The 27,898-nt window shown below is 44.7% G+C and overlaps 2 protein-coding genes and 1 long non-coding RNA gene across 4 annotated transcripts; 1 reads left to right on the top strand and 2 right to left on the bottom strand.

Annotated features, from left to right (window-relative positions):
• Positions 1 to 89: 89 nt before the first annotated feature.
• Positions 90 to 18,734, top strand: LOC110528187 (leucine-rich repeat neuronal protein 1). Of its 2 annotated transcripts, XM_036983732.1 has the most exons (3): positions 90 to 585; positions 683 to 735; positions 15,514 to 18,734. In XM_036983732.1, the coding sequence occupies exon 3, from the start codon at positions 15,791 to 15,793 to the stop codon at positions 17,936 to 17,938; it is 2,148 nt and encodes a 715-aa protein (XP_036839627.1). In that variant the 5' UTR covers positions 90 to 585; positions 683 to 735; positions 15,514 to 15,790; the 3' UTR covers positions 17,939 to 18,734. The 2 variants fall into 2 exon arrangements, with proteins under 2 accessions (XP_036839627.1, XP_021465719.1); XM_021610044.2 differs by lacking the exon at positions 683 to 735.
• Positions 18,735 to 19,078: 344 nt separating this feature from the next.
• LOC118965310 lies at positions 19,079 to 21,885 on the bottom strand. The gene is made up of 2 exons (XR_005052629.1): positions 21,559 to 21,885; positions 19,079 to 20,480 (listed from the first exon to the last, which is right to left on the bottom strand). It is a non-coding gene; the product is annotated as an uncharacterized LOC118965310 (long non-coding RNA).
• A 786-nt stretch (positions 21,886 to 22,671) lies between these two features.
• LOC110528186 lies at positions 22,672 to 24,996 on the bottom strand. The gene is made up of 2 exons (XM_021610042.2): positions 24,631 to 24,996; positions 22,672 to 24,256 (listed from the first exon to the last, which is right to left on the bottom strand). Exon 2 carries the CDS (start codon positions 24,245 to 24,247, stop codon positions 23,267 to 23,269), a length of 981 nt encoding a protein of 326 aa, XP_021465717.2. The 5' UTR covers positions 24,248 to 24,256; positions 24,631 to 24,996; the 3' UTR covers positions 22,672 to 23,266.
• Positions 24,997 to 27,898: the final 2,902 nt, after the last annotated feature.

Here is a 27,898-nt window from a genome sequence, read left to right as displayed (position 1 = left end):
CAAACCTTTCACACGGTCATTATGTAAATGTTGAGTGTGTAGGGTGTTTTTGGATTCGATTAGTTGACTTGAGGGTTCATGGACATGGACCCACGTCACCTAACATTGGAAACTTTAAGACAAAGACCACTCTGGAACGTCCAAACAATGACACGAGGGGAGCGTTGAACATTTCCATTGGACACTCAGGAAACCCTTTTATTCATTGGCCTGCCAACCTCATCCACGCTTCGTTTTTCCCACGGCGAGCTTCTGGCCGACGCGGCTTTTGTTGGCATCACAGCAGAACTCGAGCAGATGGTGAGGTGGACCAGTTGAGCACCAGTGACAAGGACTGCCACACGCACAATCGCGCGTTTGAAATCAGCTGACTAGCCCTGCTGCGCTGGTCAGCGCCAGGTGATCCCTGCATGTTGAGTTGGAGGAGGGCAAGAGAATCGCGAGCTCAAGGCAGGCTCTTTGTGCGGGTTACCAGTGGCGAGGTTCTTAGTGTTCTACAGTCAGCAGCGCAGAAGCACAGAGGACAGAAAAAAACGGCTCCTGGAGAGAATAAAACGTGTCCTCTCTGAATATAGACGTCGCTTTGTAAGTTAAATGTTATATTATTTATTTTCCATAGATATAGCAGGCTTAATATTATCTTTCAAGACATAGCGCTCAAATTTCCTATTTTTTCCTGGAGCATCGGAGTCTGTGTGTGTGGAGAGGCATTCCGCTGGATGCTAAAACGCTAAGGTGAGACCAATAACGTTAACTCATTTTCATTTATAATATGCTCCAATTTAAATATTCAGAAACAAGTCAATTATTAAGAATTGCGTTCTTAGCTTTTGAATATAAACAGATATAAACTTAATTGGCTGAGATAGACAATTTGGGGTGGTGGCAGCACAATTGGTATATATTTTAAATAAAATGTGTAGTCTAAGCTATTTATTTAGCTGTTTATTTAACTCAACAGAACCGTGGCCGTACATATTTCTATTTTTGAAGCTGGATGAATTTCATGTCGTTGCTCCAAGGGTAGGGTAGCTACAGCATCAGTGCAACCATTGGATTTGCAAGGGCACTGTGATCCGCATTCAGTAGCCCACATGTGGCCAATAATCCGGAGCCTGTAGTCTGATATACAGTATGTGTGCCTATAATTCATTTCTATCGATTGAGAATGCGAATTCATATGGATTTTGTCTGAGAGGGATGACACACTGACAAACGTGCACTCACACAGTAGGCTGCAATATACCAATAAAATCGCTTTATAAACAACAGCAGAAAAACATTAAAAAAAAAAAAACATTTGCCATGATATCACCCATATTCCTGACACACTGTACTTTGGACCAAAGAGTGTCATTCTAGAATTAGTGTGTTATTTCTAAATGATTCAAAGTAAGCTGCACCTGTCCTGAAATGATCTCACTATTCTGAAGTGAAAGGAGCACTGAATTCCTTTGTGTATCCCAGATGTGTCTTTATTCCCTCATTCTGTCATCCTCATGTGCTTGAGGATGAGTCTACAATGTAACAATCCCAAACTGCAACATCACACAGGACATGTGCACAGGGAGAGCAGCTAAAACAGCTGACTGACAGCTAAGGTCTCTAGTGCCCCATCATATTCATTTGTCTTGGTAAGGGAATGATGTTGGCAGATGTCTCGACTGCTCTGTGGAGGAATTCGACAAGAAGTCTTAGGAGGAAAACAAAAAGACAATGGGTTGTTCAAGATAAGTTGGGTGTGAGAGCTGGTAGGGGCGGTGACTCTACATTGTTTTGGGTCACCTTTGTAAAAGTTGGCTCCTCATCATTGTCGGCTTTGTTGTTGTAGCTGTTGCGCGACAGTGGCACCTGTTACTGCGCTCTCGGAAGCTGAAGCCACAGATCCAAGATGCTTTGAGTGTCTCATTCAATCAAACCTACACAAGTCAAGTCTTGGTAATGTGGAGGATTTGTTTGAGCACTGGCTCATACTTGGTTTGAACTTGAGAGTTATAATGTTTGTGTAGTGTTTTCATGATGAATAGTCCTACAGAGGCAATCAACATAAAAGTTGAGCAGGGTTTTGTGTTTCAGTTGTTAAGGCTTTTTGTTTTCAAGGAATTGCATTTTCTGTAATTTGATAAACATTTAGCCTGATATGGAAATGTGCAAATTTCACTGGCCGAGACACAGTTGATTTAAATAATCCTGTTATTCACTACTGTGCTCTTTGGGCTTGCCAACTAAACCGGAGCCTTGTCTTGGGAAAACTCTACAAACGCGGACATAGATGGATGTACTCTAGCCAGAGTAGTGAGGGAGGAGGGGGGAAGAGGTTAGGTACAGTGGGGCAAAAAAGTATTTAGTCAGCCACCAATTGTGCAAGTTCTCCCACTTAAAAATATGAGAGAGGCCTGAAATTGTCATCATAGGTACACTTCAACTATGACAGACAAAACGAGAAAACAAATCCAGAAAATCACATTGTAGGATTTTTTATGAATTTATTTGCAAATTATGGTGGAAAATAAGTATTTGGTCACCTACAAACAAGCAAGATTTCTGGCTCTCACAGACCTGTAACTTATTCTTTAAGAGGCTCCTCTGTTCTCCACTGGTTACCTGTATTAATGGCACCTGTTTGAACTTGTTTTCAGTACAAAAGACACCTGTCCACAACCTCAAACAGTCACACTCCAAACTCCACTATGGTCAAGACCAAAGAGCTGTCAAAGGACACCAGAAACACAATTGTAGACCTGCACCAGGCTGGGAAGACTGAATCTGCAATAGGTAAGCAGCTTGGTTTGAAGAAATCAACTGTGGGAGCAATTATTAGGAAATGGAAGACATACAAGACCACTGATAATCTCCCTCGATCTGGGGCTCCACGCAAGATCTCACCCCGTGGGGTCAGAATGATCACAAGAACGGTGAGCAAAAATCCCAGAACCACACGGGGGAACCTAGTGAATGACCTGCAGAGAGCTGGGACCAAAGTAATAAAGCCTACCATCAGTAACACACTACGCCGCCAGGGACGCAAATCCTGCAGTGCCAGACGTGTCCCCCTGCTTAAGCCAGTACATGTCCAGGCCCGTCTGAAGTTTGCTAGAGAGCCTTTTGATGATCCAGAAGAATAGGGAGAATGTCATATGGTCAGATGAAACCAAAATATAACTTTTTGGTAAAAACTCAACTCGTCGTGTTTGGAGGACAAAGAATGCTGAGGTCCATCCAAAGAACACCATACCTACTGTGAAGCACGGGGGTGGAAACATCATGCTTTGGGGCTGTTTTTCTGCAAAGGGACCAGGACGACTGATCCGTGTAAACCAAAGAATGAATGGGGCCATGTATCGTGAGATTTTGAGTGAAAACCTCCTTCCATCAGCAAGGGCATTGAAGATGAAACGTGGCTGGGTCTTTCAGCATGACAATGATCCCAAACACACCGCCCGGGCAACGAAGGAGTGGCTTCGTAAGAAGCATTTCAAGGTCCTGGAGTGGCCTAGCCAGTCTCCAGATCTCAACCCCATAGAAAATCATTGGAGGGAGTTGAAAGTCCGTGTTGCCCAGCAACAGCCCCAAAACATCACTGTTCTAGAGGAGATCTGCATGGAGGAATGGGCCAAAATACCAGCAACAGTGTGTGAAAACCTTGAAGACTTACAGAAAACGTTTGACCTCTGTCATTGCCAACAAAGGGTATATAACAAAGTATTGAGATAAACCTTTGTTATTGACCATATACTTATTTTCCACCATAATTTGCCAACAAATTCATTAAAAATCCTACAATGTGATTTTCTGGATTTTTTTTCTCATTTTGTCTGAAGTGAAGTGTCCATATGATGAAAATTACAGGCCTCTCTCATCTTTTTAAGTGGGAGAACTTGCACAATTGGTGGCTGACTAAATACTTTTTTTGCCCCACTGTATAACCCGCTTTAGGAAGGCATGGCACAGGCAGTGAGTTCCCCCATACCAACCCCCACACACAAAGCAGTGTCCTCCGCCAGCAGTTCAGGAGTCATGAGAAACAGCCAACACAAAGATGTGTTTAACACGGTGTGTGTGTGTGTGTGTGTGTGTGTGTGTGTGTGTGTGTGCGTGCACGCGCATGTGTGTGTTCACAAGTCACCAAGATCCATTAAGAGAGCCTGGGACTGACTGCACTGTGCACTCTAGTTTTGGAGGTCAGTGGGGTGTTTGAGGGGGACGGCTGTCGGGGACTTGGGTGCTCCAGCTCGACCCTCTCTCATTGTGACTGCGAGCTGAGGGGTAAGGGAAACACATCCCCCATTGTGAGGTTTTTGTAAAGACGTTTCTGATTGAGGTAGCTGTGTGTCTAACTCTACCCATCTAATTTCTGGGTAGGGAATGAATGAATGGGCATTATTCTGAGAGATGTTTATGCTTTGTCCCACGTGGGGAATCCCTTGAGTTATTGGACTTGAGTCTCTATATTGCTGCAGTGTTAAAGGACTTTGCCAAAGTGTGTGTGTGCATGTGCGTGAGAGAGAGAAATAGTTAATGTCAGCACCATCTCTGTTCCGTTAGGAATTGGCTTCAGCTACTGAAACATACAAGATTGTCCTCTCCCGCTTCTTCTTCTCTGGCTGAACAGAAACATTTCCCCCTCCTCTGCTCAGCTCCACGCCTCTATTCTGCCTCTAGCACCAAAGCCCTGTGTGATGTGGAGCGAGACGCCTGCATACTAATGGAGCCCGAACATGTTGCCTCTTAAGCAGGTTAAAGTAGCCTAAACAGAGTGCCTCTCAAACAGGCCAAAGCAGCCAAAACAGGGTGCCTCTCAGGCAGGCCAATTCAGCAGGAACAGAGTGCCTCTCAGGTAGGCCAATGCAGCAGGAACAGAGTGCCTCTCAAACAGGCCAATGCAGCAGGAACACAGTGCCTCTCAAACAGGCCAATGCAGCAGGAACAGAGTGCCTCTCAAACAGGCCAATGCAGCAGGAACAGAGTGCCTCTCAGGCAGGCCAATGCAGCAGGAACAGAGTGCCTCTCAAACAGGCCAATGCAGCAAGAACAGAGTGCCTCTCAGGCAGGCCAATGCAGCAGGAACAGAGTGCCTCTCAAACAGGCCAATGCAGCAGGAACAGAGTGCCTCTCAGGCAGGCCAATGCAGCAGGAACAGAGTGCCTCTCAAACAGGCCAATGCAGCAGGAACAGAGTGCCTCTCAAACAGGCCAATGCAGCAGGAACAGAGTGCATCTCAGGCAGGCCAATGCAGCAGGAACAGAGTGCCTCTCAAACAGGCCAAAGCAGCCAAAACAGGGTGCCTCTCAGGCAGGCCAATGCAGCAGAAACAGAGTGCCTCTCAAACAGGCCAAAGCAGCCAAAACAGGGTGCCTCAAGCAGGTCAAAGCAGCAGGAACAGAGTGCCTCTCAAACAGGCCAAAGCAGCAGGAACAGAGTGCCTCTCAAACAGGCCAAAGCAGCCAAAACAGGGTGCCTCAAGCAGGTCAAAGCAGCAGGAACAGAGTGCCTCTCAGGCAGGCCAGTGCAGCAAGGACATGGCGTGCCCATCAGGTACACACATGACTGGGAGGCTGGTGGTCAGCAGCACATGGTGGGCTGGGGGCTCCAGAATGGAACTGTAATTTAGAAGCATTGCGTCTAGACTAATAATAGTGATGGAATGTTATATTTGGCTGTGGTTGCTGTATTGTGATATACTGTGATGCAGCGGTAATATATGTTGTTTGGGAAAGATACATGCTGTTGTGCATTCGTAGCTCTAGTCAGTAGACTCTACTAGGCAACAGCAGTCTCTTTTTTGCTTGTTTTGGCAGCTGTAGACTGATCACAGCTGCGCTACAGTGGAGCCATTGTCTGCTGGTATTGCAATTATCAGCCTTTTCGTTTGACGGTGTCAGTTGTTTAATCTGGTCATATGGATGTTTGTGGTTGTGGTCTCGTGCTAGCGGTGGTTCTTGTCGCTCTTCGCTCTACGGTGGCCTAATAGCACACACAGCTGTCTCCTCATTTGGGTATGAAACAGACACCATGGTGACGGCAAGATTATGAGGGAGCCTGTAGTGGTAGTGCGGCTGCTGTTTGAGAAACACTGCTCACATTTTACGCCCAGAGAAAAGGGACAAATGAATGTGGAGACATTATTCTTCCCCGTAAAAGGTGCTATTATGTTGTCTTTAGACCCAGTTTCCTCTTGGCAGAAGCATCCAGTGGGACTTGGTTAGAGCATCTGGAAAGCGAGGGTTAAGTCACTGAGCAAAATGGATACTGAAGACAGACACTCATTCATACTCCAATGGAAAACAGCTATTTGGCCATTTGTTTTTTATTCATGTGGTTGCCTTTGTGTACTTTGGTGTCCCGATTTGAAAATTGAGAAGGTTTTAGCTATTGAAGTCTTTGTAGAACAGTGAGTGCATACGTTGGCAGAGTGGACTCAGCCCAAGGAAACCTAATGCTGTTAGGAAAAGCTCAGCAGGACAGGAAACAGAGCATTCATGAAGGGTCTAAGACTTCCAGACCTCCGTTCAGACATCCAAACAGGGTGTCTCTCAGTCTCCTCTCCAAAATCAGTGCGCTCTATGTGGCCCCAGACAGAGAACCCTACTGCTTCATTAGTCCCTGTGCTATCTGGGAACATAGAGTAATGCATGTATTTATGAGGCTTTGGCATTAAAAGACAGGGCTGATGATATATCTAAATGACATCTTGCTCTACTTGCATGTGTTATCCTTTGAACCCCAGGGCTGTTTTTATCAAAGGGCAGGCACTAAGCTGAACATTCACCACACCGTGTGTGTGTGTTTTTTTTGTGTGTGTGTGTTTTTTGGTGTGCATGAGTGTCTGGGTGCCGGAGTGTTTGTGTATGTTTTTCTATACTGTGCGTGTGCATGCATGCTTGTGTGTTTTAAGAAACTCAAGCACATGAAGGATGTGACAGAATGAAGAGGTAGGGTAGCCCAGCGTTTCATAGGGTTGGGCCAGGAACCAAAAGTTATCTGGTTCAATCCCTGAGCCAACTAGGTGAAGACATCTGTTGATGTGCCCTTGAGCAAATCACTTAACCCTAATTGCTCCTGTAAGTCACATTGGATAATGACAAAAATGTAAATCGCCTTTGTCAGGGAGGGAATGAAACTCCGATCCACCAAAACCTCTCATGCTATCGCACAAAGGGCCAGGGCCCACCAAACACACTCACTATAAAACTAGGCTTCATGCAGGGCTTTGGGTCTCCTTCTGTAACACAGGCATTCGTCTGTGTGGTGAGATATGATAGGTGAGTGTAAAAGCAGACATATCTCTACACTCTCTCCTTTATCCCTCTTCTCTACCTGTGTTTCTCTTTGTTGTAGTTCTGGGTTAAGTGCAAACAATGTGTGAACACTGAATCTCTGTGTATCTGAGTTAAGCAGTTTGGCCTCTTCAGACAAGTGTTGCACCTGACTAGGGGTCACAAGCCAGGAAGCCCAAAACAATGCTTATTATGTCTGCTCCTGAGGCATTGTTATGTACATCCTGTAGATGAGTATAAACAGGATATACTGTATATAGTATAGGATGTTATTGCAGACTATAGCCTTAATCCCCCATAACTGTTCTACTCTTTAAGCAGTATGGTCACTTTCACAGGAATAGAAACATCAGTCTATTGGTTACTTGAGTTTCACTCAAACCAAGGGAGTAGAAAATATATATTTTTCCCCATTCACTTTATAGGGGGTAAGGCTACGACAGACGACGCTTTTGGAATGACTGAAGGATTGCCATCAGGATATGGATAGTTTGTAGGATTTGGAGCAATAAAAAAAAAAAAGAATAAACAGCTTTTAGCCACCGTATCTATCAACAGCAGTGCTAATAGGAAGGGGCCCTGTGTAAGTCAACAGTGCCTGGGGCTGCTGTGTCAGTGAGAGGATGAAATAGCAACATCTGTTTCCCTTCATTTAGACCACTCTGTGGGCTGAGGGAAACGTCATTTTGTGTAGTGTGACAACTTTCATTACACTCATCACTGACAGTCAGAGTGTTCTGTTGTCAGGCCTTCAGGCCACGATGGACAGCCTGGTAGTCTCTCTGGGCTTTGATGCTGAGGGAAGGCACCTCTGGCCTTGTTTGTTCACAATTTCCATTGGAAGTGTCCCCTGTCATAATCGTTTTCCCCCATCACACACACACATGCAAGCACATGCGTGCGCATGCACACACACACGTGCGCACGCACACACACACACACTGAGGTAGCGGTTGGTCAAACCGGATACGAGCCCCCACAGAGCTGTCAGCACTCCAGGAGCCTGGTGCCAGGTGTGATTTTTATAGCCTCAGTGTGAAAACAGCGATTACCTCGCCTGTCTCCTCCGATTTTAGAGAAGAGAAGGAAGGGGGGGGGGGGGGGGGGGGGGAGAGAGAGAGATCATATATGACCTGATAGATGGCTGGATATAAAGATACAGTGTATAGCCAGACAGACCAACAGATTGATAGATAGGCAGGTTGATGGATAGAGAGGGAGAGATGACAGTCAGATCTCTTATTGTCCATTCCCAGGCCCTGAGAAGAGGAATAGGAGGAAATATAAAGCCTTGATGTTACAGTTCAGTCACAGTGTACAAATCACTGAGATGGCGCTCTGATTGGCCGGGGCATTGCAGAGAGGATGCCATTAGTTTTGGATACTATATATATCATCATGGCTATTAGAACAGTATCTTAGAGGTAGGGGATTTTCTTACAGTAACAGACATACCAACCGGATACTCACATTATATTGTATCCAGTACCTAGTCAGTATGGGAGCAACTAAGTTAACTAATTGAGAAGTTGTAATGGCAGATAGGCTTTTGATCATACATTGGTTCATGATTAAAATATGCAGACATGAAACACAGTGACTGACATGCTGTTTTTTTTCCTAAATAACTAAGTATTTTTAGAGACACTATAAATACCACACCTGCAATATGAATCAAAGCCGAGTTTGTGTCAGTCACACATCCCCGTGTTCGGTGTTTCTGCCAGGCTTGCACTGAATGTCGATGAGAAATCACACATGAAGAAAAGGAGAAAAATCTAACTAAACCTGTTCTATGTTACTATTGTCTCTAAAGTAGAAACCCAGAGACATGGTTGTCAGGTTTTGATGTGAAACAAAACACATCCCCACGCACACGTCTCTGTCTTCAGGCTGCACTGAGTGTGTTTATGGGGATAAATGTGTTATTAGTATCTGACTGGAGGCGCAGGAATGGTGGTGTTTATTGTCAGTGTGAGAGCGGCAGGGCCTGCCGTACACACTCACTGGGACAGTTATGGAAGGCTGATTCCATTCCTCCAGGTTGAAGAGAAATTGCCGTCCTCAGCTGTAGTGTGTATATATACACACACACCCACCCACTGGAATCCTGCCTGAACAGATACAAAGTGTTTCACTTTTCACACTGCCTAAAATGCTGAGATTTAATCATCCTTTTCTCTAGTATTGAAAACTAATTGGCATGGATGGAGATACATTTTCTCGCAAAAAAAACAAATCTTTGATTTGCTGAAACGGATTGGAGTCACTGGGCCATGTGCTCATCACTGTCCTCATCACTGTCCTATCTGTTTATGATAATGCAATGTTATTTTCTCCTGTCACTGATTTGAATATCTCCAGGCAGGGCAGAGGAAAGGCATAGTCATTGATTATGTGCAGATCATACATGGTAGTTCTACATCATACATCATACATCATACCTGTTTAGAGAACACTACACTCTTGGCACAGAGGATATCACCGCTACAGTGGAAATACCCTTATCACTGACAGCACCAAGATATAGAAAAAACATATTTTCCCCTGACAGGCCTTATAGATCCAGTATTGGCAGTTTAAACGGAGAGGAAGAATAAACTGCTGTGTTGGATTTCCATAATTGGGCCTCATAAATGTGTTGGGGAAAGGGGAGGATGCTGCGGTGCCAGGGACCCATCAGAAATTGATGAATGTTACCTGTCCTCTGGAGCTAGACCCACCAGCCCTATCCATTCTCCCACATCCACATCCAACCCCACCCTGGCCCCAGCCTTGCCATTCCCATTCCCCACATCCACCCCCCCACCCTGGCCCCAGCCCTACCCTGCCTATTCCCCCACATCCACCCACTACCCTGACCCCAGCCCTACCCTGCCTATTCCCCCATATCCACCCTGGCCCCTGCCCTGCCCCCACCCTGGCCCCAGCCCTACCCTGCCTATTCCCCCACGTCCACCCTGGCCCCTGCCCTGCCCCACCCTGACCCCAGCCCTACCCTGCCTATTCCCCCACATCCACCCACTACCCTGACCCCAGCCCTACCCTGCCTATTCCCCCATGTCCACCCTGGCCCCTGCCCCCACCCTGGCCCCAGCCCTACCCTGCCTATTCCCCCATGTCCACCCTGGCCCCTGCCCCCACCCTGGCCCCAGCCCTACCCTGCCTATTCCCCCACATCCACCCACTACCCTGACCCCAGCCCTACCCTGCCTATTCCCCCATATCCACCCTGGCCCCTGCCCTGCCCCCACCCTGGCCCCAGCCCTACCCTGCCTATTCCCCCATGTCCACCCTGGCCCCTGCCCTGCCCCACCCTGGCCCCCTCCCTACCCTGCCTATTCCCCCATATCCACCCTGGCCCCTGCCCTGCCCCCACCCTGGCCCCAGCCTCACCCTGCCTATTCCCCCATATCCACCCTGGCCCCTGCCCTGCCCCCACCCTGGCCCCAGCCTCACCCTGCCCATTCCCCCACATCCAACCCAACGCCCGGAGCTGACACCGTCCCAGCACAGAGGCTACAGGCCTCTAATTGATTTCTTCAGGCTCATTAAAATACTAATTTCTTATCCGCCTGTGTTGCCATTGCTTTCCAGAGACGTGTCTCATAATCAAGAGCTACCATTAACGATAATGCACGCTTTTCTTTTTCTGCCCGCCCTGGTAGATTAGGTATGTTGTGTAATGTGCTCATAGTCAAAGCAGAGAACTCTGGCTGGCTGCTACCACACCAAAAGTATCTCTCTGTCACTGTGCCAGTAGCATACGCAGATAATCCCCTGGGAGAGAGAAACGTGGGTAATCTCTGAAAAGACAGAACACAGAATACATTAGAGTAGCTGAGTTCATATCCACAATCGACCTCAGATAGGGACACATATACATATCAAATATGCATCAAACATTTAGCCTACCAATCTCTACTAATATACATTGTCATATACGGGCATTCCATGGTAAGAGTGACACTGAGACTCAGATTTTTAAACAAACCATAACTACATAACCATAACCACAACTACATGCACAAGGGCTACTTTTTAACAATTTCCACTGAAACTTTTACAGAAACACATTTACTTGATGATCAATACAGATGCAAAGTTTGGTTACAGAATGACAGTTTGTGCTATTGGTGCTGTCATTCTGTTACCAAACTTTGCATCTGCACTGTTCTTCAAGTACATTTTCAGTGGAAATTGTTAAAAGTAGTCCTTGTGTATATATAGTTGTACAGTTTCACTTTGCAATCATTCGTTTTTGCGACATACATTTTAAAGTGAAAAATCAGTCTGTGTCACTCCGTTACCGTGGAATTGCCCATACCTTAAAATTCTGGACCATAATCTTATAAATTATCTGAACAAAGGACAGCACTTCTGCATACACAAATATAGTGAGCCATATGCAAACAATGTGTACTCAGATGTTATAGGCTTGTTGTTGGGAGTACATTATGGTTTACAACCTACTCGTGTGTTTACCCTTCACTCACCCAGCTGTTAAAACAGCAGGAATAGATGTTAAAAAAGCAGCAATAGATGTTAAAACATGTTAAAACAGCAGCAATAGATGTTAAAACAGCAGCAATAGATGTTAAAACAGCAGGAATAGATGTTAAAACATGTTAAAACAGCAGCAATAGATGTTAAAACAGCAGCAATAGATGTTAAAACAGCAGCAATAGATGTTAAAACAGCAGCAATAGATGTTAAAACAGCAGCAATAGATGTTAAAACATGTTAAAACAGCAGGAATAGATGTTAAAACATGTTAAAACAGCAGGAATAGATGTTAAAACATGTTAAAACAGCAGCAATAGATGTTAAAACAGCAGGAATAGATGTTAAAACATGTTAAAACAGCAGCAATAGATGTTAAAACAGCAGCAATAGATGTTAAAACATGTTAAAACAGCAGCAATAGATGTTAAAACATGTTAAAACAGCAGGAATAGATGTTAAAACATGTTAAAACAGCAGGAATAGATGTTAAAACATGTTAAAACAGCAGCAATAGATGTTAAAACAGCAGGAATAGATGTTAAAACATGTTAAAACAGCAGGAATAGATGTTAAAACATGTTAAAACAGCAGCAATAGATGTTAAAACAGCAGGAATAGATGTTAAAACATGTTAAAACAGCAGCAATAGATGTTAAAACAGCAACAATAGATGTTAAAACAGCAGCAATAGATGTTAAAACAGCAGCAATAGATGTTAAAACAGCAGGAATAGATGTTAAAACAGCAGCAATAGATGTTAAAACAGCAGCAATAGATGTTAAAACAGCAGGAATAGATGTTAAAACAGCAGCAATAGATGTTAAAACAGCAGCAATAGATGTTAAAACAGCAGCAATAGATGTTAAAACAGCAGCAATAGATGTTAAAACATGTTAAAACAGCAGCAATAGATGTTAAAACAGCAGGAATAGATGTTAAAACAGCAGCAATAGATGTTAAAACAGCAGGAATAGATGTTAAAACAGCAGGAATAGATGTTAAAACATGTTAAAACAGCAGGAATAGATGTTAAAACATGTTAAAACAGCAGCAATAGATGTTAAAACAGCAGCAATAGATGTTAAAACAGCAGGAATAGATGTTAAAACATGTTAAAACAGCAGGAATAGATGTTAAAACATGTTAAAACAGCAGGAATAGATGTTAAAACAGCAGGAATAGATGTTAAAACAGCAGCAATAGATGTTAAAACAGCAGGAATAGATGTTAAAACATGTTAAAACAGCAGGAATAGATGTTAAAACAGCAGGAATAGATGTTAAAACAGCAGCAATAGATGTTAAAACAGCAGCAATAGATGTTAAAACAGCAGCAATAGATGTTAAAACAGCAGGAATAGATGTTAAAACATGTTAAAACAGCAGCAATAGATGTTAAAACAGCAGGAATAGATGTTAAAACATGTTAAAACAGCAGGAATAGATGTTAAAACAGCAGGAATAGATGTTAAAACATGTTAAAACAGCAGCAATAGATGTTAAAACAGCAGGAATAGATGTTAAAACATGTTAAAACAGCAGGAATAGATGTTAAAACAGCAGGAATAGATGTTAAAACATGTTAAAACAGCAGCAATAGATGTTAAAACAGCAGGAATAGATGTTAAAACATGTTAAAACAGCAGCAATAGATGTTAAAACAGCAGGAATAGATGTTAAAACATGTTAAAACAGCAGGAATAGATGTTAAAACAGCAGCAATAGATGTTAAAACAGCAGCAATAGATGTTAAAACAGCAGCAATAGATGTTAAAACAGCAGGAATAGATGTTAAAACAGCAGCAATAGATGTTAAAACAGCAGCAATAGATGTTAAAACAGCAGCAATAGATGTTAAAACAGCAGCAATAGATGTTAAAACAGCAGGAATAGATGTTAAAACATGTTAAAACAGCAGGAATAGATGTTAAAACAGCAGGAATAGATGTTAAAACATGTTAAAACAGCAGGAATAGATGTTAAAACATGTTAAAACAGCAGGAATAGATGTTAAAACAGCAGGAATAGATGTTAAAACATGTTAAAACAGCAGGAATAGATGTTAAGACATGTTAAAACAGCAGCAATAGATGTTAAAACAGCAGGAATAGATGTTAAAACATGTTAAAACAGCAGGAATAGATGTTAAAACATGTTAAAACAGCAGGAATAGATGTTAAAACATGTTAAAACAGCAGGAATAGATGTTAAAACAGCAGCAATAGATGTTAAAACAGCAGGAATAGATGTTAAAACATGTTAAAACAGCAGGAATAGATGTTAAAACAGCAGGAATAGATGTTAAAACAGCAGGAATAGATGTTAAAACATGTTAAAACAGCAGCAATAGATGTTAAAACAGCAGGAATAGATGTTAAAACATGTTAAAACAGCAGGAATAGATGTTAAAACATGTTAAAACAGCAGGAATAGATGTTAAAACATGTTAAAACAGCAGGAATAGATGTTAAAACAGCAGCAATAGATGTTAAAACAGCAGCAATAGATGTTAAAACAGCAGCAATAGATGTTAAAACAGCAGCAATAAATGTTAAAACAGCAGCAATAGATGTTAAAACAGCAGCAATAGATGTTAAAACAGCAGGAATAGATGTTAAAACATGTTAAAACAGCAGGAATAGATGTTAAAACAGCAGGAATAGATGTTAAAACATGTTAAAACAGCAGGAATAGATGTTAAAACAGCAGGAATAGATGTTAAAACAGCAGGAATAGATGTTAAAACAGCAGGACTGTCTGTCTCAGTTAATGTATATAAACATTTAGTATGATCCATATTTTATTTAAAAAGGAGAATTAGGACACCAATATGATAAATTATTTCACTAAAACCTTTAATTTTTACAGAGGTGACCTGCTACTAACAGGCCAGAGCAGTCTGACTGCTGGCATTGGGGTTGACTGGTTTAGCCTGTACTACCAAGACACTCTGACTGATTCAATTAAACTTGAATGCTCAGAGTTTGCTTTTTTTCACCTGTTTTTGAATAGTCTCTGGCTGAGTAACAGCTCATTAAAGACAGAAATTAACCTCTGTACAATAGCACAGCAAAAAAAAGAATTTCACTGATTTATTATGCCCTGTTAGGCATGTCAAATGAGTCCCCAAGAAGTCTGCAGACTGGTGCTGTGTAGGCTGGGTGCTGTCTGCACTCTAACCCTCTGCTGTGAAACTATAAAGGATGTCAGATCTCTGTCCAACCACAGAACCAGACCTTTAGCCAGACTGGAGTGCCAGGGGGGCAGAGTTTGAGCTTTTTGGGAGTTTCCATTATAACAGGCAAGGTCAAACAAACAGTTAAAGTATTCTAAATGATTTCAAATTGTATTTGAAGCCAGGTCAGCAGCTAACTACTGTAAATGTATTACTCTCTGTTTCACACAAATGTTGTCTTGTCGATATGTAGCAGATATGGACTTGTAATTCATGCCCATATTTAGGTTAAAAGTCTTGTCAATATCAGCTATTTTTTTATGAAATGCAATTCACTGTCTGACAGGTTTTATGGCTTTTATCTCTCACCGGGAACTCTCAATCCCTCTCACACACCTTTCTCTCTCTAGCCCCGTTCTCTCTCTCCTTCTTCCTGTTTCTGTATCCCTCTCTATATCTCTTTCTTCTTTATCTAAATCACCATCTGTTTGTGGGATGATAATGGAACGATGTAATGCAGAGCTCTAATACCTGACCTGGTTTCTGTGTATTTCAGGCTTATTCTGCTGAATTCTGAAGTTAAGAGAGAGAAAAACACATGAGTGGAGGAAGAGGATAACCCTGACCATCCCCTGGCCCCATTCTGAAACACACTCACACACATTCACCCGCACTGTGGAACGCAGCTCTACCAGCCACTACCAGCCTGTACAGAGAGGACACTGATGACCATTGGTTGTTGATGTCACATCCCACACCTACCCTCCAGGCCCTCCTCAGGAACCCGGCCTCTCCTCTAAGAGCAGTGTGACCAGACAGAGAGAGCAGACAGCATGACTCTAAGCCCCCTCCCTTGGCCCCCACTGGCATGGCTGTGTGTAGGGCTGCTGTTGCCCCTGCTGCCCCTGGTGCGGGGCGGGGAGTGCCCGCGGCTGTGCGTGTGTGAGGTGCGCCCCTGGTTCACCCCCCAGTCCACCTACAGGGAGGCGGCCACAGTGGACTGCAACGACCTGCGGCTGACACGCATCCCCTCCAACCTATCCTCTGACACCCAGGTGCTGCTGCTCCAGAGCAACTCCATCGCCCACACCAGCGGGGAGCTAGAGGCCCTGTTCAATCTGACGGAGCTGGACCTATCCCAGAATAACTTCAGCAGTGTGGAAGCCGTGGGCCTGGCCAACATGAACCAGCTCACCACCCTGCACCTGGAGGAGAACCAGATCAGCCAGCTGCCCGACCACTGCCTGCAGGACCTGAGCAACCTGCAGGAGCTCTATATCAACCACAACCAGATCAGCACCATTGCCCCAGGGGCCTTCTCTGGCCTGCGCAGCCTGCTGCGCCTCCACCTCAACTCCAACAGGCTCCAGGTCATCGACAGCCGCTGGTTCGAGGCCACGCCCAACCTGGAGATCCTGATGATCGGCGATAACCCCGTCATTGGTATCCTGGACATGAACTTCAAGCCCCTGGGGAGTCTGAGGAGCCTGGTTCTGGCCGGCATGGATCTCACCGACGTTCCCGGGAGTGCTCTGGTGGGTCTGGATAACCTGGAAAGCCTGTCCTTCTACGACAACAAGCTGGTCCGAGTTCCCCAGCTGGCCCTGCAGAAAGTGCAGAACCTGAAGTTCCTGGACCTGAACAAGAACCCGGTGCACAAGATCCAGGAGGGGGACTTCAGGAACATGCTGCATCTGAAGGAGCTTGGCATCAACAACATGGCTGAGCTGGTGTCCATCGACCGCTACGCCCTGGACAACCTGCCTGAGCTGACCAAGCTGGAGGGCACCAACAACCCCAAGCTGTCCTTTGTCCACCGGACAGCCTTCAGGGACGTATCCTCATTGGAGAGCCTGATGCTCAACAACAACGCCCTCAATGCCATCTACCAGCGCACCGTGGAGGCGCTGCCCAATCTGCGCGAGATCAGCCTGCACAGCAACCCGCTGCGCTGTGACTGCGTCATCCAGTGGATGAGCTCAAACAGGACCAGTGTGCGATTCATGGAGCCGCGGGCCATGCTGTGTAGCTCACCGCCTGAGCTCCGGGGCCAGCAGGTCAGGGAGGTGAGGCTACAGGACTCCCCAGAGCAGTGCCTGCCCCTCATCTCCCACAACACCTTCCCCAGCCACCTGAGCCTTGAGCTGGGCATGAGTGTCAGCTTGGACTGCCGGGCCATGGCCGAGCCCGAGCCCGAAATCTACTGGGTGTCTCCTATGGGGAGCAAGATCACGGTAGACATGGTGTCAGAGCGGTACCACCTGAGCAGTGAGGGCACCCTGCGGCTGTCCCAAGTCCAGGTGGAGGACTCAGGCCGCTACACCTGCGTGGCTCAGAACACAGAGGGGGCCGACACACGCGTCACCACCATCCGGGTCAACGGCACCCTGCTGGACAGTGTCGAGGTGATGAAGATCTACGTCAAGCAGACCGAGTCCCACTCCATTCTGGTCTCCTGGAAGATTAACTCCAACGTCATGACCTCCAACCTTAAATGGGCCTCGGCCACCATGAAGATTGACAATCCCCACATCACCTACACTGCACGCGTGCCCGTCGACGTGCACGAGTACAACCTGACCCACCTGCAGCCGGGCACTGAGTATGAGGTGTGCCTCACCGTCTCCAACATCCACCTGCAGACCCACAAGTCGTGTGTCAATGTGACCACGCGCAGCAACACCTTCGCCCTGGACGTGTCGGACCAGAGGCCTAGCGCCGCCCTGCTAGTCGTCATGGCCACCATGCTGGCCTTCCTCAGCCTGGCTACGGTGGGGGTGTACGTGGCACGGCGCTGGAAGAGGAAGAACTACCACCACTCCCTGAAGAAGTACATGCAGAAGACGTCCTCCATCCCCCTCAATGAGCTCTACCCGCCCCTCATCAACCTGTGGGAGGTGGACAGTGAGAAGGACAAGGAGGGCGGGGCAGAGAGCAAGCCCTCCCCCGTGGACACCACACGCAGCTACTACATGTGTTGAGGGGGTCGCCCCTCCTCCAGCACACACAGACCCACTTGCAATGTTGGGGGCAAAAATCAGATAGTTGCAAATGTTTTTATTTTTAGCTTTGCTAATAAGTAGCAGAGTGATAAGGACAGGATTTGTATTAGTATAGCGTATCGCCTTTGTTTTGACTCTATTTCTCTTTTATAGTTTGGACTATTCCAAGATGGCAGCTGTGTCTAGCTTCTAGGTTGTCTCAGTTGAGCTGCTTTATGGTGCGTTTTTGATAGCGCAGCCTTTTGGCTTGTTGCCATGGACCCACTTTCTTAGTGTCGATAACGCAGCAACAGGGACTACTAGTCTAGTTAAAGGTTCCTCTGGCAGTGTTGGTTGAGATCACATAGTTTTTTTCTCTCTTTTTGTAAAACAGGTAATCTGTTGTGCACTGAAATGTAAAGGAGTTTGTATGGACTTCATTTAAAAGCTGACTAAGGGGATTAGACTTGTTATACTGTCTACTGAATAACGTTAGCGATTGTACGGTAATGTTGTATCAACTATCATTTGAAACTCTTTTTCAATTTTAATTGGGAAAAAAGTAGAAAATAGTTTGCTGATAAATGTTCTGTAAAGCACGAGAAATGTGAATGTTTGATAACATGCAGTTACTAGGTACAGTAGTAGCTTTATTTACTCTGAATTATTTCTTATCTGCTAGAATCGCTGACCACTTACTTTTGTTGTGATTTCATCACACAAAATGTTGTATATGAGGAAGAAGTTGAAATAAATAAAATGTTGATCTTTTTATATAAATATTGTCTCTAAATCAGTTGTTGTACATTTATTTCACCAGTTTGCTTAATTAGTCCTTCAATCGCTATGAATCATATTGTGAGGCACCATGACCTTTTACCTCTGTTTGACCTCTGATCTCTTGGCTCTGGTTATTTTTCCATGCGGACCCGGTACCACTTCACCTCCAATGTGCTGCAGCAGCCCATAAGCAGTATCTCAGCATGGAGCTCCACGGCTCAGACTCACACTGTGCGGCAGAGCCCACTCCTCGGAGTCTAATCAGCCATGCAGAGAGCACAGATCCTGTCGGCTTAACCCCCCGCTGTCTGCTCTGTTCTGCATGTGTCTCTGTGTTTGTGTGTGCACGTTATATCAGAGTGCGAGAGAATAATAACTTTATTCCACCATATTACCAGCTCATCAATCAGTGCTTCAGGAATCAGTGAAGGAACTGGGGTAATATCGTACAACATGCCACCTTCACGCCACATGACACAGGGAAATATGGTTAACATGAGACAATATATGGTGTATATACTGTTCCCTCCTGATCCGACCAAATAATTCCTCTCACAACGCTCACATTACAAACATGCTGAGAGAAACTGCTATGAATCTGCCAGGGGAGAGCGGTGCAGAGGAACAGGATCTCTGAGAGAATAGTAATATACCTGGGGTGAGGGGTCTGAAGATGGATATGACCAGATGGAGGGTAGTAGGAGGTTGTGGATGTGGTGGGTTGCTGCTGAGTGCATGTCTTCAGCACTAGCGGAGTGCCATCAATCCCTTCTATCTGTTTAGAAAGGTGTCTTATTGCTCTGTGAACTGTATAAAGGCAGTAGATTAGGGGACTGTGTTAACCAAGAGGTTATGACTTTACTGTGTGAGAATAATAGTCAATACTGAGCTGTAAAAGATCGAAATGAGAAAGACCAGTGCAGCTCGTTTTGGTAATATTTTTCATGTATCAAATGGATTTGTGAGTCTGTGCTGCCCTCTAGTGGGTATTACAATAAAGCCCTTGTGAGCACTAAGCACTGAATATGAGAAGTAATGTGCTTCTTTGTATGAAAAATACTGTACCTAAATATGAGAAAATATATGTAACATTATTTTTTTTTAAATGTAGAAATAGCTGTTCATGGAAACAATGGATACTGAGTGTACAAAACATTAAGAACACCTTCCTAATGTTGAGTAGTGCCCCCTTTTGCCCTCAGAACAGTCTCAACTCATTGGACCATGGACTCCACAAGGTGTCAAGCATTTCACAGGGATGCTGGTCCATGTTCCCTCCAATGCTTCCCACAGTTGTGTCAAGTTGGCTGGATGCCCTTTGTTCGGGTGGTGGACCATTCTTGATAAACTGTTGAGTGAAAAAAACAGCAGCGTTGCAGTTCTTGACACAAACCAGTGCCCATGGCACCTAATACCATACCCCGTTTGAAGGAACTTGAATATTTTGCCTTGCCCATTCACTCTCTGAATGGCACACATACACAATCCATGTCTCTTGAGTTGGATCGAGGTCAGCACCTCAGGAGTAAATGTCAGTTGGCTTTTCATAGCCGATCATTCAGAGTTAGAGACAGCAGGTGCGGTAGAGAGAGTGTCCAAAACAGCAGGTCTGGGACAGGTAGCACATTCGGTGAACAGGTCAGGGTTCCATAGCCGCAAGGAGAACAGTTGAAACTGGAGCAGCAGCACGACCAGGTGGACTGGGGACAGAAAGGGGTCATCAGACTAGGTAGTCCCGAGGCATGGTCCTAGGGCTCAGGTCCTCCGAGAGAAAGAGAGAAAAAGAGAGAGAGAATTAGAGAGAGCATACTTAAATTCACACAGGACACCGGATAAGACAAGAGAAATACTCCAGATGTAACAGACTGACCCTAGCCCCCCCGACACATAAACTACTGCCGCATAAATACTGGAGGCTGAGACAGGAGGGGTCGGGAGACACTGTGGCCAGGTCCGACGATACCCCCGGACAGGGCCAAACAGGCAGGATATAACCCCACCCACTTTGCCAAAGCACAGCCCCCAAACCACTAGAGGGATATCTTCAACCACCAACTTACCATCCTGAGACAAGGCTGAGTATAGCCCACAAAGATCTCCCCCACTGCACAACCCAAGGGGGGGCGCCAACCCGGACAGGAAGATCAAGTTAGTGACTAAACCCACTCAAGTGATGGACCGCTCCTAGGGACGGCATGGAAGAGCTTCAGGAAGCCAGTGACTCAGCCCCTGTAATAGGGTTAGAGGCAGAGAATCCCAGTGGAAAGAGGGGAATCGGACAGGCAGACAGCAAGGGCGGTTCATTGCTCCAGTGCCTTTCCGTTCACCTTCACACTCCTGGGCCAGACTACACTCAATCATAGGATCTACTGAAGAGATGAGTCTTCAATAAAGACTTAAAGGTCAAGACCGAGTCTGCATCTCTCACATAGGTAGGCAGACCATTCAATAAAAATGGAGCTATATAGGAGAAATCCCTGCCTCCAGCTGTTTGCTTAGAAATTCTAGGGACAGTTAGGAGGCCTGCGTCTTGTGACCGTAGCGTACGTGTAGGTATGTACGGCAGGACCAAATCAGAAAGATAGGTAGGAGCAAGCCCATGTAATGCTTTGTAGGTTAGCAGTAAAACCTTGCCTTAACAGGAAGCCAGTGTAGAGGCTAGCACTGGAGTAATATGATACCTTTTTTAGGTTCTAGTCAAGATTCTAGCAGTGTTTAGCACTGTTTATTTAGTGCTTTATATGTGGTTATTTCATGAAATTATGTACTGTAAGTATGTGTAATTTATTCAAATTGTCATGAAATGCATTGTTTCTTTAACATAACCTACAATAACTTACTTTGTTTGGAGACTTGCTGCTTGATTGTAGAGTTTCAGATTGGCGGCCTTCAGTTGATGTCTCCCCACTGTATGGCAGCTGAAATGTCCCAATCGTATGTTTGTATCTATACATACTGACTCTGATCCTTAAGGCTGTGTTTAGACTTGCAGCCCGTTTCTGATCTTTTTTCCACTAGTTGGTCTTCTGACCAATAACGTCAGACCTTTTCACATCAGATCTTTTTCAGAGCTGATCTGATTGGTCAAAAGACCAATAAGTGAAAAATATCAGAATTAGGCTGTCTGTGTAAACAAAGCCTTTTGTAACTGAAGTCTTTAGCCACACCCTACGTAGGAAATCTAGTTTCATTTCTTGAGAACTGAATGACTATCAGGTTAATAAGTAGCCTGAACAGCCGCTAGTGGTTGCTGTTTGCCTGTGTTTTGAAGGTCCTAACTTGTTTACCACGGTGAGCTGTCTCTTTGTAGATAGCACTTTACAATATGTAATTATCAGGTTCTTACTGAGACATTTCATAGTAAATGGACCTTGTTTCTATTTTATCCAGGTAAGTTGACTGAGAACACATTCTCATTTACAGCAACAACCTGGGGAATAGTTATAGGGGAGTAGAGGGGGATGAATGAGCCAATTGTAAACTGGGGATTATTAGGTGACCATGATGGTTTGAGGGCCAGATTGGGAATTTAGACAGGACACCAGGGTTAACACCCCTACTCTTACGATAAGTGCCATGGGATCTTTAATGACCTCAGAGAGTCAGGACACCCATTTAACGTCCCATCCGAAAGACAGCACCCTACACAGGGCAGTGTCCCCAATCACTGCCCTGGGGCATTGGGATATATATATATATATTATTTTTTAGACCAGAGGAAAGAGTGCCTCAAACACCACTTCCAGCAGCATCTGGTCTCCCATCCAGGGACTGACCAGGACCAACCCTGCTTAGCTTCAGAAGCAAGCCAGCAGTGGTATGCAGGGTGGTATGCTACTGGCCATTGGATCTATTGAAATAAGTAGCAGATGTTTACAAATTGGGTATGAATTCTTTGAAATAAGTACCAGAAAGTATCCCCAGATAAAAACAGTGGAAACAGTACTGTAAAATAAGGTGTTACATTTATGTTTTTATTAAGGTGGAAAGATGGACCTGCACAAGAAGTTCAGTGAAACCAGATAATGTGAATGTAATAAGATGCTCCCTGGTAATGGATCAATAACAGAGGGGCACTCTTCTAGCCGATTTCAATGACTCCTTATCAAATGTAACCTATCTTAGTAAAAGCAAGAATACAAAATACTGTATGTGTTAACCAATAAACATTTATGTGGGGTATAAATAATGAGAGTGGGGAAAAAGAGCTCCACCCAATTGACAGTCATTGTTTACTTTGACATATAGGCATAAATATTTTAATTTAATTGAAAAATATAATATATTAAATGGGTTCTAACCTCATATATAACTACATCAAATATGAAAAAACAGTCTAGTGGTAATACATACTTAATAGCATCAATTATAAACACCTCACGTGACATGATTTAATCCTTATCATATGATGATGTTCTGAATGAATTCAGCTCTCTGTCATGAAATGAGAAAGGAAACCACACAAGAATGTGTTATAGTTGGTTTGGTTATTCTGGGTTCATAATTGAGTTATAAATATGCATAAATATTTCCTGTAGCTTCCAAAAGCTACGAGGTACTGTTGGTGCTGTCTGATTGCTTGTCTCTTCTTTTCTGCTTCACAATGTATTCAGCTTCAGAGCGGTTTAGACGACAACAATTACATGCACAGTTGTAGCTGTTGGAGACACACCTTACCCCAAGAAATGGATCAACAGCCTCACAAGCAGTGAGGTTTTCGATCAGTTCTTCTCTATCAACTTGTAGGGTCTGACCTTCTGGCAGGTGGAATGCCAGGGTCACATGGTCCCAAACATACCACTTGTCATATTCATACAAACAATCAAAAGGTTCCACTTCAACCACCTGTGGCCTATGAATTACCGGCTGAAACTCATGGGTTTCAGACACTGCTTGTGCATGCCAGACCATGGACCCTTCTTGGTATATAAAAACATCTTCTCCACCATTATTAAGAGCTGGGTACTTCTCCAATTCCTGTACACCTGGACTGTGAACAAGCATTGTGTACATAATCTCTTGTTTGTAGACAGTAGTTCCATACACTCTCAGGACAGGCTCATCTCCACCACAGATCTGCTGACTGTACATCATCAGGAGATCAGACAGACTGAAAGTGAACCTGAAGTTCCCATAACGTGATGCCTTCCTGAAGGCAGGTGAGGTGGTGAACTTGCTGAGGATGGGTTGCTGCATCTGTCTTTGTTCAGGTGTTCTGTCTGGGAAGATCTTCTCCAGGTAACGGTCTTCTGCTGCTCTGATATCATCATGGTCTATCGCTAGACCCCACCACAGGAGACTCTTCTCCCCACCCTTAAATCCACCTGAATCCAAGATTCCATCAAGACCAGACTTTGTGGTGACATGGGTCACACTGGATATGTGAAACTCAATATCAGTGAGCTGTGGGATGTCTTTCTGAACATTCTTGTAACAAGAGAGGCCTTCCATGTCTCTCAGTGTGTTTAGAGTCTTTTGTGTTCCCCAAAAATAGGTCTCCTCTATCCCTCTGGCATTTATACGCTTCATTCTCCTACCCTGAGAGGATGAATTGTACTGAATATTAGGCGTTTAAATTCAATTGACTTCAATTCAACTATTTGTATGATGTAATTAATCTCAAGATATGCTAAATGCACTTAGTAGTAGTAAATCAATTAATTGGAAATACAAGCACGTTCTTGGTCGGTGTTGTTATCGAATAATGATGTTTCACAATTTGATATACATTTCTATATTCCACCATGTTGCAACAGAACACCCTACACTAGTTTAAATTACCCAAAGTCAAAGGACTCTGCTCTCACTCCAGGAATGTAGTTTAAACAAACACATGTATTTATGATTACGAGTAGACATTCTATTGATTACGAGGTTGTACTTGTAACTTTCCACAGAATGAGAATACTCACGTTATAGAGAACTAACTTGAAGAGCAAATGGGCGCACGAACAACCTTTGGATTGACAACGGCTCCTCTTATTTTACATCGGAGAAACTGGTACTGTATTAGCCAGTGTTATATGTAATTTGCGTTCCTCAAGAACCCGCCGACGATGGGTTCACATTCGTCTCTCTAGTCTAGATATACGGGTTGCCTCCCACAATGTTACCGATCTGGGATTCTGATACTAGAGTTTACATAAGTGTAAATAAATCAACAACAGTCCATCCACTATTTCCTTACCAGTCACTGACTGTCGTCATGGGAGTGGAAGAGAAAAGGCTAGATCATCTTTGGTGAAACTCAACGTTAATGCTTACATGCTGACCAGACCGGACACGTCGCGTGCGCGAGCGTCGCAAAATACATTTAGAAATCCATGTTATTCAATTATTGCACCCACTGTTATGGGTGTAAGATGGCACAGTGATGCCACCTGTTGGTAAATGTTCATTACTGCAACTCTTGTGTTTTACCGGGGTGCTTGAGATACCCGGATGTGTTGTCATGTACTGAACAAGACTGGTTACTCGCATCAATGCCTCTGTCTCGTCATTTAACATTCAAACACCCACTGCTCGCGCGCGCAAACGAGCGTCTGCGACGCCAAGGGCTAAAGTAGACCTCATTTCTATTTCTGACGCAGATCCCGTTGCAAGTCCTGCCTCTCCCATCTCCTCATTGGTTATACCCACATGGGTGATTGAAAGACATAACTGTTTTGCAGTAGTCGTGGTAATACAATGAACGTTTAGATGCGATCACCATATAAATTAAACGATGAAAAAGCCTGGAAGGAGGAGAGATTTGGTGTAGGGGGACAAAATAAATGTATGCACGATAGCGCACGATAGCGCACGCGGTTCCGAGTTATGTTCGTCAATTCTGCGTGTACATATCAAAGGAATTAAACATAAGTTATTAACCGCATTTCATTGTGAAATAAAAATAAACAATTAAAGTGGTGGTGGTTATTTTCCATTGATCAGGCAGCTGATAGTGCAGATCTAGAGGCCACTATCTTCTAGGATTGATGTACAATCCCGGTAACACACTCCTATCACTCGTGGTCCGGCTCATACATAAAGCATCCTCTATTCATGCAACAAAGGCATAATTTTACAAGATTTGTTATGAAGTTAAATCATTGCCATAATGATTTGAGCGTGTAGAATAGATTTGTAGTTGTAAACACAATTTGCAAGTGTGTAACCGTGAACATGAAAAAATCATCTGTAGTTGTAAACTACAGTTGAAATCAGTTGTGAACATGAAAAAAAAAACAGCTTTGTAGTAGGAGCTCTGGTAGGTGGGACCTCTTTATTCTAACCATTCAGATTATGTTTTCATAGACCAGCATACACTGGTTGGTTGGTTACAGCTCAAATGGGCTCAGATGGGCCGTGTTGTCTGGCGCAACCACCTGCCAATCATGACGTGCCTTACCTGGTTACCACTGACTGATTGCGGCAATGTCCACCAAAGAAGCCCATGCACAGACATAAGGGGAAAATATATTTGGCCCAGCTAACAGCTTACCTTTGGTGGACATTGTGCAATCAGTCTCAGTGGTATCCCAACCAACGGACAGCATAACACATAACACACAGCTGTCTGTGCGGGCCGCTACACAGCCCCCCCCCCACCACAAAGTACCTTGTCCCCGAGGGAACAAACAAAGTCTCTGAAGTGACCCGGAGGTCTCCTTTGCCTGCGTGGTCGTGATGGTTGTAGAATGTCCAGATGTGAAACAGTGGGCTCAGTCCGTGGCAGGGTGTTGCCCCTCTGGGGCCCAGAGGATGAGGGCAGGGACATGTGGGACAAGGATGAGGGAACAGGGAATAGGGTCCGTGGCTCTGGGGAACCACGAGGTGACAGGGGGAGGGGCCTGGTTGAGTGAGCTGTCTGGATCCTTGTCTGCTGCGCTTGGGGGTGGGTGCTTGGGGAATGTCATTGCCAGAGTGAGGAATTGTGGGGGTCCCTGGGGTTTGGGGAGAATAGGCCCTTCTGTATGGGGCTAACCTGGCCAGTGCAGTGCCACCTTTCTCCCCCGGGAGAAAGCTGCACGCAGGACACAACCTCCCGTACCCTCTCCAGGACACTGCAGGGCCACACCCAGTGGCTGCAGGGCCCCACCCATCTGCTTTTCTTTCATCAGGGGGCTGTAGACGCAGACCAGCTCCCCAGCCACAAAGTGCCTTCCCCGGGTGTGCACGTCATAGTTCCTCTAAATGCACACCTGCATTTACCAGCTGCTCTCTGGTGTAGGTGTGGGCTGTTTCCAGGTGGTCCTGGAGTCTCTGGGCATACTCCGGCCCCGGGAAAACAGGAGGGCTATCCAGGGGCCGACCAATCTCCACGCCATCTCTGGGATCGGATCTCTCTCACCAGCATGAGGAGGGCAGGCGTGCAGGAGGTGGAGTCTTGGACAGCGGAGCGGCATGCCATGAGGACCATAGGCAGGTGCTTGTCCCAGTCACGCTGGTGTTTGGCAGAGACGATGACCAGCTGCTGTCCAAGCGTTCTGTTGAAGCGCTCCACAAGGCCATCACTTTGAGGATGGAGAGGAGTAGTGCGGATATAGATGTAGAGGAAGTCCAGGACTAAAAATAAACAAAATATGACTATTGTAAAAATAGATTGTGTCTGTAAAATGTGTATAGTATGTATAAGCTGAAGTAGAAGCCTAAGTGTTATAGTTTATTAGTTTACTCCAATTGGGGGAGCGGTGGTAGGGTTAGCAGGGAATAATAAAGGAAGGTACAGTATATTCTTAAAAAAGTATGTGTATATACAGTGGGGCAAAAAAGTATTTAGTCAGCCACCAATTGTGCAAGTTCTCCCACTTAAAAAGATGAGAGAGGCCTGTCATTTTCATCATAGGTGCACTTCAACTATGACAGACAAAATGAGAAAAAAAATCCAGAAAATCACATTGTAGGATTTTTTATGAATTTATTGCAAATTATGGTGAAAAATAAGTATTTGGTCAATAACAAAAGTTTATCTCAATACTTTGTTATATACCCTTTGTTGGCAATGACAGAGGTCAAATGTTTTCTGTAAGTCTTCACAAGGTTTTCACACACTGTTCCTGGTATTTTGGCCCATTTGTCACGCCCTGGCCTTAGTTATCTTTGTTTTCTTTATTATTTTGGTTAGGCCAGGGTGTGATATGGGTGATTTATGTGTTTATCTTGTCTAGGGGTTTTTGCAGATTTATGGGGTTGTGTTCA

The sequence above is a fragment of the Oncorhynchus mykiss genome, chromosome 7 (genome assembly GCF_013265735.2).
Source record: "Oncorhynchus mykiss isolate Arlee chromosome 7, USDA_OmykA_1.1, whole genome shotgun sequence".
Lineage (NCBI taxonomy): Eukaryota > Metazoa > Chordata > Actinopteri > Salmoniformes > Salmonidae > Oncorhynchus > Oncorhynchus mykiss.
This window is presented reverse-complemented; position numbering and strand designations above follow the sequence as displayed.